Source organism: Falco biarmicus, chromosome 7 (genome assembly GCF_023638135.1).
Source record: "Falco biarmicus isolate bFalBia1 chromosome 7, bFalBia1.pri, whole genome shotgun sequence".
Lineage (NCBI taxonomy): Eukaryota > Metazoa > Chordata > Aves > Falconiformes > Falconidae > Falco > Falco biarmicus.
The window spans coordinates 50,662,882-50,679,356 of record NC_079294.1 but is presented as its reverse complement, the minus strand read 5'-3'; the positions used below and the strand labels follow the sequence as shown (position 1 = coordinate 50,679,356).

General features: G+C 42.3%; 1 protein-coding gene across 1 annotated transcript in view; it reads right to left on the bottom strand.

The window, feature by feature from the left end:
• CIB2 (calcium and integrin binding family member 2) overlaps positions 1 to 16,475 on the bottom strand; it is a 49,704-nt gene that overhangs the window by 10,683 nt on the left and 22,546 nt on the right. The window contains exon 3 of the mRNA XM_056347659.1: positions 12,047 to 12,158. Within this exon, the coding sequence (XP_056203634.1) occupies positions 12,047 to 12,158 (112 nt within the window). The remainder of the gene's footprint in view (positions 1 to 12,046; positions 12,159 to 16,475) is intronic.

The following is a 16,475-nucleotide window of genomic DNA, read 5'->3' as shown; positions in this document are numbered from 1 at the left end:
GCATAACATACGCAAGCTTAAGTTCTCTAAGAGAAATGGGAGGTGTGACTGTGCATGTGGACATTTCGAAGAACATGCAGTTCTGGGGAGCAGCCTGCCTTCCTTCTCCAGGTGACCGGTCATGGCGTGGACTCACGCCACAGGATGACCCTTTGCCGCGTCCAGTTCCAGGACGCAAGTACAGAGAAGTGGCCAGCCATTTGTGGGGTACAGGGCACGGACTGACCAGGCCTGTACCGCACCTACACCTATTTGTCAAGTCACGTCACCCAGCAAATCTAAGAACAAGTCTCTGTGAACATCCCAGCTGGAACTTTGAGGTACTTTTTCACAGAGGCTATACTGGCCATTCACATCCTCCAAGAGCATACCTGATCCTGGCAGAAGGTTTCTACTTAATGATACCAAAGCATTCAGGATACATCAGCTATCTAATGAGATGTCTCTGCGTCTTGCTGTTTGCATTCTAGGACTACTTCTGTGGTAGAAAATAGCTGGAGCCTGGCAGAAGGCAAATACCCATCTACTGACAAACCATGTAAGCGTGCGTGTCGATCTTCTGAGGATGGCTGAGGTCTGAGAAGCAGGCATTGGAAGCGTAATTCCATGAGACAATCAAGATTCAAAATTCACCGCTGAATGCCAAGATTTCTCCAGCCTTTCTGCCTCAGATGACAGCCAGGAATCAGGCTGTTTTAATGGATAGGTGAAGTAGGGACCACAGGGCCGTCAGCTCAAATGACAGCCCATTAAAGCAGTCAATACTAAATTCAAATTGTCCTGCAGGATTCAATGACTGAAGTAATTCCACAGTAAGGAGCATGCCTACAGATGTCAAAGGGAAGGAGATTAACGAGCTCACTGTGCTCTGAGCTGAATACTTCAGGCTGAGATCACTGCTCACATGAAGAAAAAAACAGCCCAAGGAAAAAATTAAAAAAGAGATTAAATAGTGTAGAAAAGAGGGATTCCTGAAAATAAAAAGACAACAGCCTCAAAAAAACAGCAGGGTCACATCTCTCAAAGAGTCTCAGAATGAAAAACAACACCTCAGAATTAGCCAGATGGCTGAGAGAAAGTAATTGTAAAAGGATCCGTAACGATCGCTCACATCATGTACACGATGTGTAGAGGAGGTATAGCAGGTGTGCATCTGAGAGTACTGCTGAGGCCGAAGCATCTGACTTGAGTGCTTGATAGACCTGTTTGTGCTGTGAATATACAGACAGACAGACGAGGGGAACGATTCTATTGTTTCAAATTGTCAGTTTACTGATAAGCCAAAGTAAGTTTCACTGGGGCTGAAACACATGCAAAAGGCCCGCTCTCTTCCTAAAGGCACATTAAAAATTAGTGTCTTTGTTGAATGTTTAATATTAGAGAATGCTAATCATCAGAATGGATGAGAAAAGATGTTAGAAAAAAATACCTTTTCTATTTCTAAAATACTATATTGCTTTCTTTAGAAAAAACCTCATCAGAACCATGTGTCATGGTAACAGTTGTAAACTGACATCTTAGAGGCAGCATTGGGTAACGAACAGGGAATACACAGATGCAAATATCCCTATCAGCAGTGAATATCAAACCCAGGACTTTCTGCATGAGAAATGCTAGGCGTGATCTCCTGGACTGAATAAACATATTGCAGTTGCATAAGATGAGCTGTCTATTTGGCATGTCAGAGATCTTGAAAACACAAATGAATTAACAATGAATTAAATGGACCTAAGCATACTTCTTAAATAACTCTTTGCCAAATGGATCTCTAAAACCTAAATGAAAAATAAAATCTTTCCTCATATTGATTTCTTTCCTTTAACTTTCTCATATTATGTGTCTTCAGGCAGTATATCTGTGGCTTACACAATGGAAAGTATTAGCTTACCTTCAGAGATACTTTTCACATCCTTTCTGTAATTTCATTACCTCTACTCCAAAGAGCACAGATTAGGGTTCCATCATATTTAAAGGAAAAGCCATGGGGGAAGGGAGTAAAGGGGGAAATTATACTGTTCCTTCCTAGGTTGTTTTCCCTTAAGCACTAATTGTTTAAAAAATGTATCTTTTTAAAACTAGAAACTTGCACTTGTCTTGTTAAAAAGCTTTTACTGCCCTGTCACAACAAAAAGGAGAGGGGAGATAGAAACCATGAAGAATTGTTACAACTAAAACTCTGCTGTTTTGGAGATTGATGTAGCGGTTTGAGAGAATCCTCCTAAATGTGCCATCCATCTTTTTAACGATCACTTCTTCTACTCAGATGATTGTGTTTCTGTAGAGTTTTTGAGTGTCACATAGCATCTATTCCAACATACAGACCTAGAACACCACAGAATAAACCATAACCATTAGTTTTCTAAGAAACTATTCTAAAGTTTATTCCTAAGAACGCAGCTAAATCTTACCAAGCCACTTGTTCTTTTCCCCTGCCCTGTAGTTCCCCTCACAGGCTCTAGGAAAGCCCCGCACTGACCTTCTGCCCTCTCCATTCTGGAGATGAATGGATTTAATGCACTGCACCCTATTTTCACAAGCAGACTGCATTGTGGAAATAGGAGGTTGCAAGTAAAGGTGTAAGATAGGCCAAGATAACTAAGCCAGAGATGCTGGACAGTCATTACAAAATGCTTCTCAGCTTTATATCCACAGAAACACGATGAGCAGTTTCTCTGTTGTACTTGAACCCAAGTCCCCACTGACGATAGGGAGGATATTTACACGCACAAAGCAGCCTGCTTTGCAGACTACTGAAAGCCAGAATTCCTTTCAATGCTTTAATCAGGACTTGTTCAGAACTGATCAGCAGCAAATCTTTCTCAAATTTTCAGGAATTATTCCTAAAAAATCAGAAATTAACTCTTACCAGCCAAACTTTAATATAAAAATGGCTAAACTGTTCATTACCACACCTCCACAGGAGAGACTGGTGCTTTGGAAGGGAAGCATAAAGTGTCCCTGGAGCAGAGAAAAGCACATTTCTTTGTTGGCTTTAGGTTTATTTTTTGCTTTTCTTCTTAAAATCGATTTTTTTTTTCATGTGTAGATATTATATTCACATCATTAAAATTCTCTGCAGTGCCTACAGGGTACTGATTAAGAAAACCCTGCACAAACCCAGGTGAAGATACAGCTTAAAAAAAAAATAAATAATCACATCATTCTGTCAGAATGCAGAAACGTTAAGACAGTCCAGCAGTAAGCTTAGCTCTCTACTGAAGGCTGCACTACGGTCACAACAGCCAAATAACAGATGATTCCAGTTGCATATGGAATTGCTTAGGTATTACAGAACATAACAGTGTATCATGGGAACATATGGTATTTTAACAAAAACTGGTTCACTAATGATAGCAGGAAACTGCAGATGATACGGGTAAAGCCCATCAAGCAGGTACAGCACTGGAGGTCACGGAAGGAAAATGGCCCTCGCCTACTGCACTTGCAGGGCACGTGGTTGAGACACACAATTAAAAAGGGGCTCCAGAGCAGCAAGAAGAGAGGTCTGAAAGGGGTAACATATCCACCCAGTCCTAAGGAGGAACACCAGGATGCAGAGACAAGGAAGCTGGGACGAGCCGCAGGTGAAGCGTGGCCAGAGCGGGGGGGGTGGGAGCAGCATCAGCCTGCCCGCTCGGCGCCACTGCCTGCTGCACGGAGAACTCTGGAGACTCACTGAAGCCGCTTCTAAAATTCCATCCTGTTACCACTGCAGGATGTGTTTTCATTCTATTTTGAAGCGACTCAACATGCATTCCTGTATAAACTTACGAAAAATGGGGTGCAGGCATCGGTTCCGAACATACGACAGAGCCCCAGTGCCCCACGTGCCCTCCCTCTCCCTGGAGCAACTCCCGGGCCTGCGGCCGTCCTGTCCCGGTGGCGCGTGGAGCCATGAGCTGCCCCACTCGCTGCCGCGGCTGGTGACCAGGCCTGCGAGCGTCAACCCAGTCACCGCACCAGCCAGAAGAAGAAAGCCGCCAGCTCCAAAGGGAGTGGAATGAAATGGGTTCCCCTCCAGGAAGGCCTTTGGCGACCAGCTCCTGCCAGGGGGCCGCTCTGCACCACCATGACCAGAGACCGGCCACACGCTGCTCTGAGAGCCCTGATAGCCAGGGACATGTGTGTCACAGAGAGGGTGGCCGCCTGCCGCCTCTACAGACCATACACCAGCTCTGCCACCGGGCGACATCCCCACATCCAGCTCTCTGAAAAGGACAGGGATAACGGGAGCAAAATCAGTTTTGTTTTGAAAAGAAATCACTTTTGCTTTCTATGTGGCTTCATACCAAACAGCTCATACCACTGCCACAATTTCACAGTATTAATTGCTGCACTCATGGGCACCCACATGCTCTGAATTTCCAAGGCTGCTGCCCATGTAACCAAGTTTGTCAAAATTAAGAGAGCAGAGACTGCAGTGGAACAGATGGAGCAAAGCAACTCTGTTACTTTGCTGTAACGGTAGACCTAATCAACTGAAAGTATCTACCCCGTCTTTATTTATTTACTTCTTGTCCTGACTTTCAACTTTTAAGAACCCCGAGTCAGTGAATAATTCATTACCAATTAAAGTGAGTGCGCGTCCGTGGCGGAGGCACCCGGCCCCTCGGCCAGACTAGCAGTGCTTTGGTACAGGCTGCAGAGGGGGCGCAGGCCCGAGGGGCAGTGGGCCCAGGAGTGCCCCGGGGAGCCCCCAGGCCGCAGGGGGACATGGCGGCCATCGGCGCATACGAGCCCGGGGCACCCATTGTGCCATCAACACACCAACAGCCAGCAGCTTTTCCAAAACTCATGTATCGAGGCACAAAGAGACGGGTGCAGGGAGCCCCACACACACCTTCCCATCACGCCATCTGACCAGCCGCAAACTGCTCCACCCACAGACAGAGCAGCCTGAGCGCCTTCTGCCAGCAACCCCTGCATGGCGGCCACCTCCCCTGCAGCCAGGACACCTCTCACGGTTGCTCCTCAAGGCAGAGACACCTTCTACCAGTGACAGGTCTTTGGACCAGCCCAGCTTGAGTTGTCCCCAAACTGCAACTGGACTACGTGCAGGTGACCCTCCCCTGGCACTGGGACACTGCTCACCATTGGAGATTCCTCACCCGAGACGCATTCCTTACCCAAGGCAGAGAGACTTCTTATTCACAACGGATCCTCAGAAAGCAAACGAGAGCATGCTGAATTAATACTGCTGAAACTTTACTTAATATTATTACAAACTTTGCATATATAAACCTTTAGACATAAACCGTTGACCAAACCTGGGACGAAGGCTGATACAGCCACAGCCAGACCCTCCCTAGGAGCTCAGAAAGAAAGCAGGCCGTTCCAAACCTCGTGACTCAACGGGAGGGTCTTCCTCACTGTTTGTGTTCCCGGTCTCTGCATAGATCATTCTAGCTCAACTCTAACTCAAATCTCCTTTGTGTGCTTCCTCCATGTAGTAAGTAACAGGGTGAACCCTGCCATCAAGCTCCGTTAAGTTGCACTTTTACAACGTCACATTAAAACCACTTTCGCTAATTCCTTTGACTGTGATTCTTTAAGTGATCTAAATCACTCATCCGTCACAAACTGGCACAGTCAGCAGGATCCTAGATCAGGATCCACGACAAATTGGCACAGTTGGCAGGGTGGCAAGTAATATCACTGATTACTTACGGAAGCATGAAATAAGTCCAGAATTCTCAGAAGAACGGGCTCATGATAACTGGTATGCCTGGCAAGCTATGGACAAACAGCCAAAGGTCGCCAGGCTTTTATAAAGGATCACAGACCCCATTATAGCAGAACAGGGTTTTGCTGAACTTACCATAACCTATGCCAAACTGGCCCTGACAGACCCAGGAGACCTTTGCTGTTCAGCTGAACTGCATCGTAAAAGTCAGAACAAAGATACTCTGAGTGGAAAAAGGGACTTTTGTCTTTAGTCCAAGCAGTTAAACAAGTTGAGGCACTAAGGGATCACCACAGAAAAACCCCACCAAGGCTTGTCTTGTTTTCCTTTTCCAGGAATGACACCGAGGAATGACAGCAGCCCATACTCCCTGGAGATTGGGTTAACCATCGAAGGACTGCTTATCCTCCTGGCAGGAGCAATCACCGCCAGCAGGAACCCAGTCCAGTTCACACAGCAACAGGCTCGACCCACAGGGCAGAGACCCTCACTCCTTTTATTTATGCTAATCAATATGGCAGCTATAGTATGTTCCACACCACACGTATCTCAGTTGTGGCTGCAATCTGCTGGAAGGCGATGAGGGCATCTTGCCCCCTGAGATTCAAAAGGTAACCTGGGATTACACAACTAAATTTGCAAGGGAATGGCAGCCCTGGTGGCATCTAGTTCACTCCACTGATAACCCCACGGACAGTAAAGCCACAGCTTTTGTTCTGACAATACGCAATGCTTCGGTACCTACCACATATGCAGGCACTGCCTGGGATTCAGCCACCCGGGACTGCACTCCACCTGTTCGGACACACAATATGGGCCCAACAAAACATGAATAAATGGCAAACTATTGATGCTAACGCATGCGTTAGACGGGAACAACCGGGAGGTATTTGTGAAAGTAATACCACTAAGGCCTAAGACATTTGTCTTGACACCGAACAAAATGTTTGTCATTTTGAAATACGTCCTGATGAAACCCCTGAAACTCACCTGTATATGTTGCATATGGGTGTGTTTGCATGAGAACCCTTTGTGAGTCAATTTTTACAGATAACACCATTGTAGAAACGTAATCACTCAAATACCCGTATTCATAATTTTACCTGTCACAACACACCAATTGCTACAATTTAACTACATATCATATCAAGATTTACTGCCTACCTCCATTGGGATGAACCTTACATGGGTAAGAAAACTGTTGCAACATGATGACCTGCATCAACTGCTAAAATGAATTTGCAACAATGGCTAAAGACCCCTGACCACCGTCCCATCATGAAGCAGAGATACACAATGTCCTGGAAAGAGTGAAAAAGGATGGAGAACATCACTGGGGAGATACGTTACCCAGATGGTCACCAACAGCAACAGGAATTTTGAATCTAATGTTTCATCCAATTGTGATTTTATTAGCTCTAACAATATTACACTTATTACTTATAATAGTTTTATACGTAAAGGTTTGGGACACAACAAAGAAAAGACTCCTTGTTCATCACAAGGAACACCCCAATAATGTAATTAATAGTAATATTTTATACTAAAAGCTATTTGCTTACTGTAGATCTGCAAGTGACACCATCAAATCTTTTTTTTTGCTTTGAAACACAAAAATCCTGGCTCAAAACATTAACGTGTGAGGTAAAGGTCTTTCTTTATAATAGCAGAATCTAATTTAGAAAAGTGCATTATTGATTCTGTCCATTTGTCAGAATCTGCAGTGATATTGACCTCAACATTGCCAGTAACTAGAAATGTAATGTGTATATGAAAAAAGCCAGGTGCATTGAAATTATCACTAATTTCATTAGAATTCAATAGACATCAGTTCATTTATTTCTATTTTAAGATTTAGATGTTGGCTTTGTCTTCACCTTGATGAAAATTTACTGAAGGAAAAAAGCACCAGAATTATGTATTTAGCAGCCTGGTCAAACCGCAAAGGTTAAAAGGTATTTTTTGGTACGAGCTAGAGTTACTACCTAGATTGCTTGGAAAATGAACTCTAGGGGAAACACTCTCTCCCCCTCCCCACCATCTGCACGGGTAACCACAAAATGCTCCATGACCAAGACTGACCCTCGTTTATAACTGAGATCCTGGGTGGCATTTTAACATCTCCTAGTGTCAACGTTTTGAAAGAGTTATGGAGTAAGATCTAGCCTCCTCTAACTGGTATTTCACTGGAAATGAACTCACTAGTTATTGAAAGCACTTCCTCTGTGAACTGCTAGAATTCCTGAAATAAAATGAGTGGTTTGACAGCAGTATTTCTAAGGATCTTCCACAGCCTTGTGAGACCTGGGAGAAGATAGATGACAATCAACTTTACTTATGGAAGTCTATTATCATTACCACCTAACTTTGCTAAGGTAATGAGATGTGCTCCTGTATCTCAAAATCTAATCATGGTCCAGTATAAAAATTCTGGTTTATATCTCAGCTTAAGCACCAGGCTGCCTTGTAAATACAGTAGTAGCCTCCCATCTCTAAAGTTTTTGTACAATAAGCTGTTCCTTAATGTGCTCCCGAGTGTTCAACCCTGTATCACTGAAGCCAAAAAGAACCTGTGTGATTATCACTTCGTGCTTTCTTTTCTGAACTTTGCCTTGATTTTTCACAAAGCAGCTATCGGCCATCTGGCAGTTAAACTCCACAGAGCCACATAACTGAGCCTGAGAATTTCATACTGCACTATCAAGATTCTAGAGATGACAACATAAAACTTAGGGAATACCAATGGTCCACACCAGAAGTGCCAGCCAGTACAAGCACCTAAGATGCTACAGTGATGAATGAGTTGCATACATGTTAGAGAGAAATAAAGCTACTTACAGTAATGGATAAATGAATCAAAACCCCTGGAGGATGATACATTTTATCACCAAGATAAGAATTCCGTATTTATGCACAAGCAAAAATAGCGGATAGTTGAAAACAGAATACTTAAAGATGCTCCCACGTACTTAGGCTTTGTGAAGCCCATGCTGTTTCATCCTGCTAGCTACTAAAAAAGCTAATTGGTTTATTTTATTATTTTATATTCATGTATGTAAGACCGTTAGCAATTTTTAGTGTATTGTTGTCTATACAACACTAATGTGCATTTTTATTTACAGCTGTCCAACCGACATGACAGCACTTCAGTAAGCCAGGCAAATATTCCTATTTCAAGATCAAGAATGTTCTTGCTTTCAGACTAGCTGCTCAGCTTCACATGACCGGTTCCAGGTAACTGCTAAGAGCAGGTCCTTTGAGTAAATCACCTCAGACAAATCTCACTGGGGCATTAAGAATAAATCCAACGGATCTAGGGATTGCTACTAAGGGACACACACACCCTGCCCCCCAACTATAATATGGGAACTGTCATAATCATCAGTCCATCCAGCCCACCAGCCTAACTCTAACTGGAACCAGTAGCAGATAAGGCAAACATAAAAAAAAAAAAAAACAAACAAAAAAACGGTGATATGGCCATCCTTCCTATAGTATATTCTGAGATCAATGCAATGAGCATTTTGGGGACTTTAAGTTAGATATTACATCCAGTTCATAAAAATGAGTAGCAATCTGTGGAATTCTGCTCTATAAAAGTACCTAAATAATTTTGGAAGGCTAATGCTGTCTTTGCCAAAATGTCTTGTGGCAACAAGTTCCTCAATACATTCACATGTTATGTCAGCTGTCTGTAATGCCATGCAATACTTCCTTGTCCTTGTGAAAAGTAGTGCATAATTGTTCTCTATTCACCTGTTGGTATCATTCATCCCATCCCACAATCTCATGGGCAGGACAAAGATGATCTAGAGCAAGTGTTCCAAGTCCCAACTTCTTGCTCTGGTGAGTAATTTAACACTATACTGCAGAATTCAGCCTAAGGGCCTGATAAGGGCTGCTCATGCCAACAACTCGCAGGCTACTGACTTTGATGCCTAATTATGACTTAAATCTAATTTTAGATAAATCTGATTTGAAATCTTTGTTTCTGTCTCCAAACTGGACTCAATTTGAGGTAACTAAAATGCAAGGCATTTCTGCAAAGTATTATTATTTTTGCTGTTGCCTAATTTCCTTATTTGTATAATAATAAAAATGATACAAACATTTGTTTTCTACAAAACTTACATGAAATACTTATAATATACCTGAATGGTTAACCTATAGTAAGATATTTTAAGCAATTGGTGAACTGGAAAAAAACCCAACTTTTCAGCAAGATCTTTATTTTAAAGTTCCATTAATACTTCCCCAGATGTACTTTTTTCATTATTAAGTATACAGGCCCATAATTTAGGCTCTTTTATAAACACATAATGTTGTTGAAAAATAATGTTTTCTTCAAAGCTGCTGATACTAGAAGCTCACATATAAACACACCCTGAATTCCACCACTGTTGTAGCCTGTTCCTACATCACACTGTGTAACACACCGGGCAAAGATGAGAAGAATGGTTTTGTTACACTACAGTACCTGCATGATTTATTAAACGTCATTCATTTTATTTGAGGTGAGGTAGGAAGGTCAACTTTGCAAGCTGTGGAGCAGAGAATTACACTTACACCCATGGCACTCAAGGACACATGCTGGGCATGGCTGATGTGAAGCTAACCTGGAGCTGGATTCTAATTAGGGGTGGGTTATGCAGCTTCAGGAGTTTGAAGGGCGAGTAGCTTTCACCAGCTGATGAAAGAACCATTTTGAAAGCTCTATTAAAAACTCATCGCACATCACAGGTTTCCATTCTGTCACTATTTCGAGCCACAGTGAGGTATATATTAATTCTATTCCTATACTATGGAATATTGGTAAGGAAGGTCATTAGCAAAACAGCCCTGCCAAAATCCTTAACTATTGATAAGTCAAATAATGTAGATGTGCTACATTGATGACAGTGCCATTTATGGCTTTTAGGATAGAATTAATGCTGTCTATAGTTTTCCTGGCATTATTTTATTTATAAAATTTTAAAATTTACAATGTCTTTACTTTTTATGTGTAACTTTGGAATTAAAGCTAGCCACACCATCATATACTTTATTACAAGGCCAACCCATCATTAGAAAGAGTATAAACATATACTAGGATTTTGCTGAGTAATTCCTTGCTCAGTGTGGAAAAGAATCCTAAATTATTTCTCAGTTATTCAGAAACCCGAATTTCTAAGCTGTACATAGGTATCTGGTAAACCAGAGTCATAAGTGAAGGATGAAAATTTTTCAATGGCCATCTATTAAATTAAATGCTCATATGTGTTTAATCTCTAATGTTTCCATTTATGTGAAATGCTGGTCAAACACTTTTTAATGAACATTCTTTAGAGTGAAGTATGCTCCTCGTTCAATAAATGGTATTGTTGCAGAACCAAACATGCAGTAAGTGTGGTAATAAAGGAACAAGCTCTGTGAACTTCAACCTGAAGACCAATTAAAATGTCTTTCACTGTGTTGACTTAACCTCCTCCAAACCGAATTTCTAAAGCATTGCTTACGCTTGTACGCTTTTCCCCCAAATAATCAATGTCTTACAACATTAAGGAAGAATTTCTAAATCTTTCAAGTGAAGTGGAAGGCCACCAATTAGAAGGTTTTTATGGCATTGCTCTTAATACTTCATGCACAGTGAACAAATAGTTGTTTCTACATGATAGTAATTTGAAGATGTCAACTAATTTGCAGACATGATAAAAATAGACCACGGGACCAACGACAACATAACTAACTGTTTGAAAAATAAATGCTAAAAATCCTGTTAAAACCATATTCACTTGTTGAACTGGTAATAAAAACAAATAACGTCTCAATTATTTTTGTACTGGTTGCTTTATGCTACTGCTTCTCTCATTTCTAGTTACATGGACTGTCTCTCCACTTCCTGTCACGCAATGACTCCATGAGACATGGAAACTCCTGGTAATTAAGAAACCCAGTATTTACTGTGCTCTTGCAGCTGAGAAAAAAGGGGGAAACTTACTTTTGATCAGCAACGTTCTGCACACCTCAGGCAAATTTTCTATCCACACACTGAGACAAGAACTTCTGATTTCTAACCGGCCCTTCACACAGAGATCCCACCGGCTTCTAAGGGATCAATGTATACCAAGTGGAAAGATTGCTGAATGTAAGTTTTGTTCCTGCTCATTTCCTTTCACACGTATCTCAGCTGTCTCTGCAAGACAGGCACCCACCCCACCTAAACACTTTCCAGTTTCTGGGGCTGGTTTTGCCCTTGACCAGGAACAGGAAGGGGAAGACCTCAGCATGGCACATTGCTTCAGGATATCAAAATCACTTGGCAAAACCTCTGGCAGTTGAGCTACATAATTTAAGACACAGTTTGTAAGCAGTCAGAATTGATACCTTTAGCTCAGGCATGTTTATTATAAGCTGCATAGGTAGTTTAACATCTGGGTCCTTTGTATAGTCCATGGGCACAACGTTTGGTGCCATTTCATGGTATCGGCCATGCAACCTGTAAACAAGCAGAAAAAAACAGCCAATAACCAATTTTAAACAACCAATTCCATTCATACAGCAATCAGACACAAATTTGTCTTGCAGCTCTAATTCTTAGTATTTTTAGCACACAGGTCCAAGCCCACCAAATCCCCATATTTTTAGAGGAAAAAAGAAAAGAAAAAAAAAAAAAGGCTTTGATGCAGTACCCAGCATAACTGCTGCTAACACCCACGCGTAACTCGAGGCGCATAACTCAGTAGCGTTTCAGGCTGCCTGTAGTAACATTTCAGCACCATACGCAGGCCTGGATCAAGGCACTAACACTGTGAGCACAGCCCAGGATCACATCCCAGGGGAGACTATTGGGCGATCTGCACCACGCCAGAAAGTTGTCGTTGAACAACAGCTCAGAGAATTTAAAAGTCAAATATGCAACTATGATGCTACAGGCAACGATATCCTTGGGTGACACCACTTCTGAATTTAAAAAGCCCTTTTCCTCTCCGTGACTCACTAGCATTGGGATTTAGCCTTACAATCCTAGCGCTGGCTGACACTAGCGCACAGACCATGCCCACTCCATTCCAGTTCACGCAGCTTTGTTTCATTCTTGGCGCAGCTTATTCATCAAACCAGGGTGTTTTAAAGGCAATGCACAAGTGTTTCCCTGAGAGATGCAAACGTTCATAAACCGAGTTTGACCCTCTAAGGCTCGCTTACCATGCGGACAATATCACGTCACAGTTTTGTAAGGGAGCTGGGAAAGGAAGAGTCAAAGCCCGTGACACACATCAATGTTTCTAGAAGTTTAGAAGCTGAGTACCAGTAAATTGTAAAAACTGTCTGAGTCTCCTGCACAACCTAGGCAAAGACTGCATAAATGTTTCTGCCACGTTACTTCCAATCATTAATTGAATTAACATGTGCTAATCCCACCCTTTGTTTGCTGTCTCCAGATATTCTAGTGAATGAGCGCAAAAGCAGAGCCCGAAAGCCAAGAGAAAACAGCCGGATGTAACGAAAACATCAACTTCAGCAGGGTGTAAACTCTTCAAACTATCTCAGCGCATTTATTCTCACTAGGGTGGCTCGCTCAAATTAGGAGTGGAAGCGTTTCAAGTAAAACGGGTATTCAATCCAAACTCACCAAAGGATCTCAAATTTTGAGCTCTTAAACCACAGACAGACATTCCCTGGTATGTAAAACATTACCTGCTTAGAATTATTTCATATACTGGGGAGATTTAATTCTGCTGATTTTCTAATTGTACTGGTTGTAGTGATTATGTCATTCTAGCGGACAAGTATACAGAATCCCAAGACTCTGTCAAATAATAGCACAAAAAGGCTGGAGAGGGAACACCTGTATCCCAGTGCTCAAAGATCAGTCAGAGATCAATGGATCCAGCATGAACGTGGGACCCGCCAGCCCTCTGCGTGTGTTAAAGGAATAGGAAGGAAGTGTAGGTAGCTGCTGTCCACAGAAAACTTAGAAAATGTCATGTACTACAAAATGTAACTTTTATCATACATGAAAATTTTGTTTCACGCCTAATCCTTCATCTGCATAGGGCAGAACGTGGTCATTTTACCACATCTTAGGTACTAACACAAAGCAGTCTGGTGTCTCATTAGGTCACATGTACTATTTACATATATTGAAAAGCTGTACGTATTTTTTGGTGACGTTTTCATTTTAACAAAACAGTCCTGCCTGCTCAGTAGGCATACTAACGATTACAAGGAGAGGTTAAGAGGTTTTAAACAGTGGAACAGGAACCACGCAGCAATGCAGCCTCCCCAGCCCCTCCGCCTTGCCAGCTGCAGCTTCAGCCCCAGCAGCCCCACAGCTATTCCAAGTTCATGTGGGGAAGGAATTTCAAAAACCAGGAGAAAATAATCTACAGGCACCTCTCCGGCCATCATTATGATGTGTCACAAAGAATACATGAAATGGAACACAGACACATGTTTTGTCTGGATCTTAGGAAACTAATGTCTTTACACCCTGCAGCAGTATTGTTGTGCCATACAGGAAATTAAATATCCACTGACTGAAGCATATTTCGGCTGCTTACCACAGCTCACCCTGACATCTCATAAATGCTCTGTCATTTAAGATGGAACAGCCATTTCCCACTCCAGTAACTGATTTCTGTCATAAACAGCAGCTACAAAGATGCCCCTAAACGCAACAGAAAAAAAAAAAGCTTAAAAGCACTTAAAGGAAAGCAAACCTTTGCAACCAAATATCCATCTAAGGATTATTTTTTTTTTTAAAGCTACATACTGAAATGGTATTCTAGTCTTCATCAAAATAAAGCAATGCACCCTTGGAACAGCTTGACCATTGTGAGCAACATTTCGAAACACACTGGCTGGCGCTGCCTGCTTATTTTAACGGCCAGGATTGTCTTCCCTGCTTTCTCCAGTATTAGACTCTTCTGTCTTTGCTCTGTCTCCTCCAACAGGACTATGAATACAGATGCCGAGTTGGGCATCTTAAAGTTCTCCACAATGTCTTTCAGAAGACACGGGGTTGGAATAAAGTGATCAGTATTTCATGGTTTACTAAGCTTGTTAAGTTAACCTAAAAACAAGGTATGGAATTTCTCTTAGTCTTCAATAAAGAACTCCTAACAAACCCTCCTTTGTAAAAAACAAAACAAACCAAAACAAACCAAACCAAAACAAAACAAAACAAAAGCTGGGTCAATTTCTACTGGGAACAAACAAGTGACAGCAGTCTAAAAAAGTTGTGGGAAAGTATCTCTTAGTGAAATACAGGCATATCACAAGAATAAATAAACACCTGTTAGTAGTAACAAAAGAAAGACCCACAACAGTGTGAATTTTGAACTACTTTAGTACTAGGAATAACACAGTGCTACAATAGAGACTGAGTACTAAGATGACAAAAAGTACTTACTACAGGTACATCAAAAAGCAGTTCATTGTCACCACCGACTCCCGGTGATCTGATACTCAGCACTCTTTTGAAAGAAGTACTACAGCTCCGTATGATGCTCACCATCGTCAAGTAAAGTAAGAAATTTTGAAATGGTATCTACAGAGATAGCGATATTGGTCTAACACAAGAAACAGCCTTGGAAGGCCCAGGACAGGTTCAATGCTGTATCGCAGCTGCCCTTTGCTAGGAAGCAACAATCTTATCTCAGTGATGGAGGCTTAGAGGGAGAGAGACCCAAGAGAGGGCACAGCTACAGCTCTTCCAGCCGCCCACAGGCATCCTTTTCCCCAGGACAGGGGTTAGTCTCCTTACAACACAATATATCCGCGCAGACTAAACCCATCTTTTCTTCCCGACAGAATTCACCATCTTGTCCACAGAAACCCAAATGACCTATTTATACTGAAGTTAACCCAAACTCTCTAGTAGCAGAAAGAAAAAAAAAATCTTTCACCTGGAAGTTTGGCCTTTTTCAGCTGGAATGTGTTGTGCTGTTGATTGCAGAGCAGTCTGAGTTTGTATTCCACCTTAGAACCACCCTTCTTGTCCCACAGGTATCAACTACTTTGTGTCTTCTAGTATAAGGCCAACAAAAGCACTCTTACTTTATCGTGGACAGGGCACCTACCGTGTGCCCACCTGATAGCACCGCGGTACATACAGTTTCCCCAAGACTGATGCATTCTCTCTGCTTGTGCTTTTCCTACTACTTCAAGCATTGAGGGCTTGCAGTTCCTTCAAGAAAACAAATACCACCCTATTATACCTCCATACCATGGAATTGTGCTAATTTCAGAGAGCATCTCTAAGAAAATATTCAAAGTATCTCTCAGAAGGGACCAGGTTTTAGCTAAAAACATTGCCAAAGGACACAGAATAAAAAGACATTCCTTTAGTTTGCTGCCAGAGATCATAATGGAACTGATTCCTCTTTCCTTTCTGCAAGGAGTTACAGCCAGGGGCACCGAGCTGAACACCACGTCTGCCGACAGAGCTCCATTTTTAGAATTGGAAAGGGAAATGCATGCCCAGGGATGGGAAGTGGGGGAAAACAACCACAGCAAGGGAACAGTTCCCACTGCCAAACATCTTTATACCCTAACATATATATGTCCCTACCTGTACGTGTTAATACATGCAGCGTCTTTTATTCAGAAACATCCACGATGCAGAAAATACTTATTTTTACAGAAATCCGTGAAGATAATGTGTTCCCAGCCCGTCCATTGAAAGTTAAGCCTTTCTTCCACCTCTGCAGAAGAGCAGGAAGGAGCGGCCAGGCACAGCGCTCCTGCACGCGGCCCTGCGTGCAGCAGGACCTGCCAGAATTTGCTGGAAGGTGGAGGATGGACACAGTAA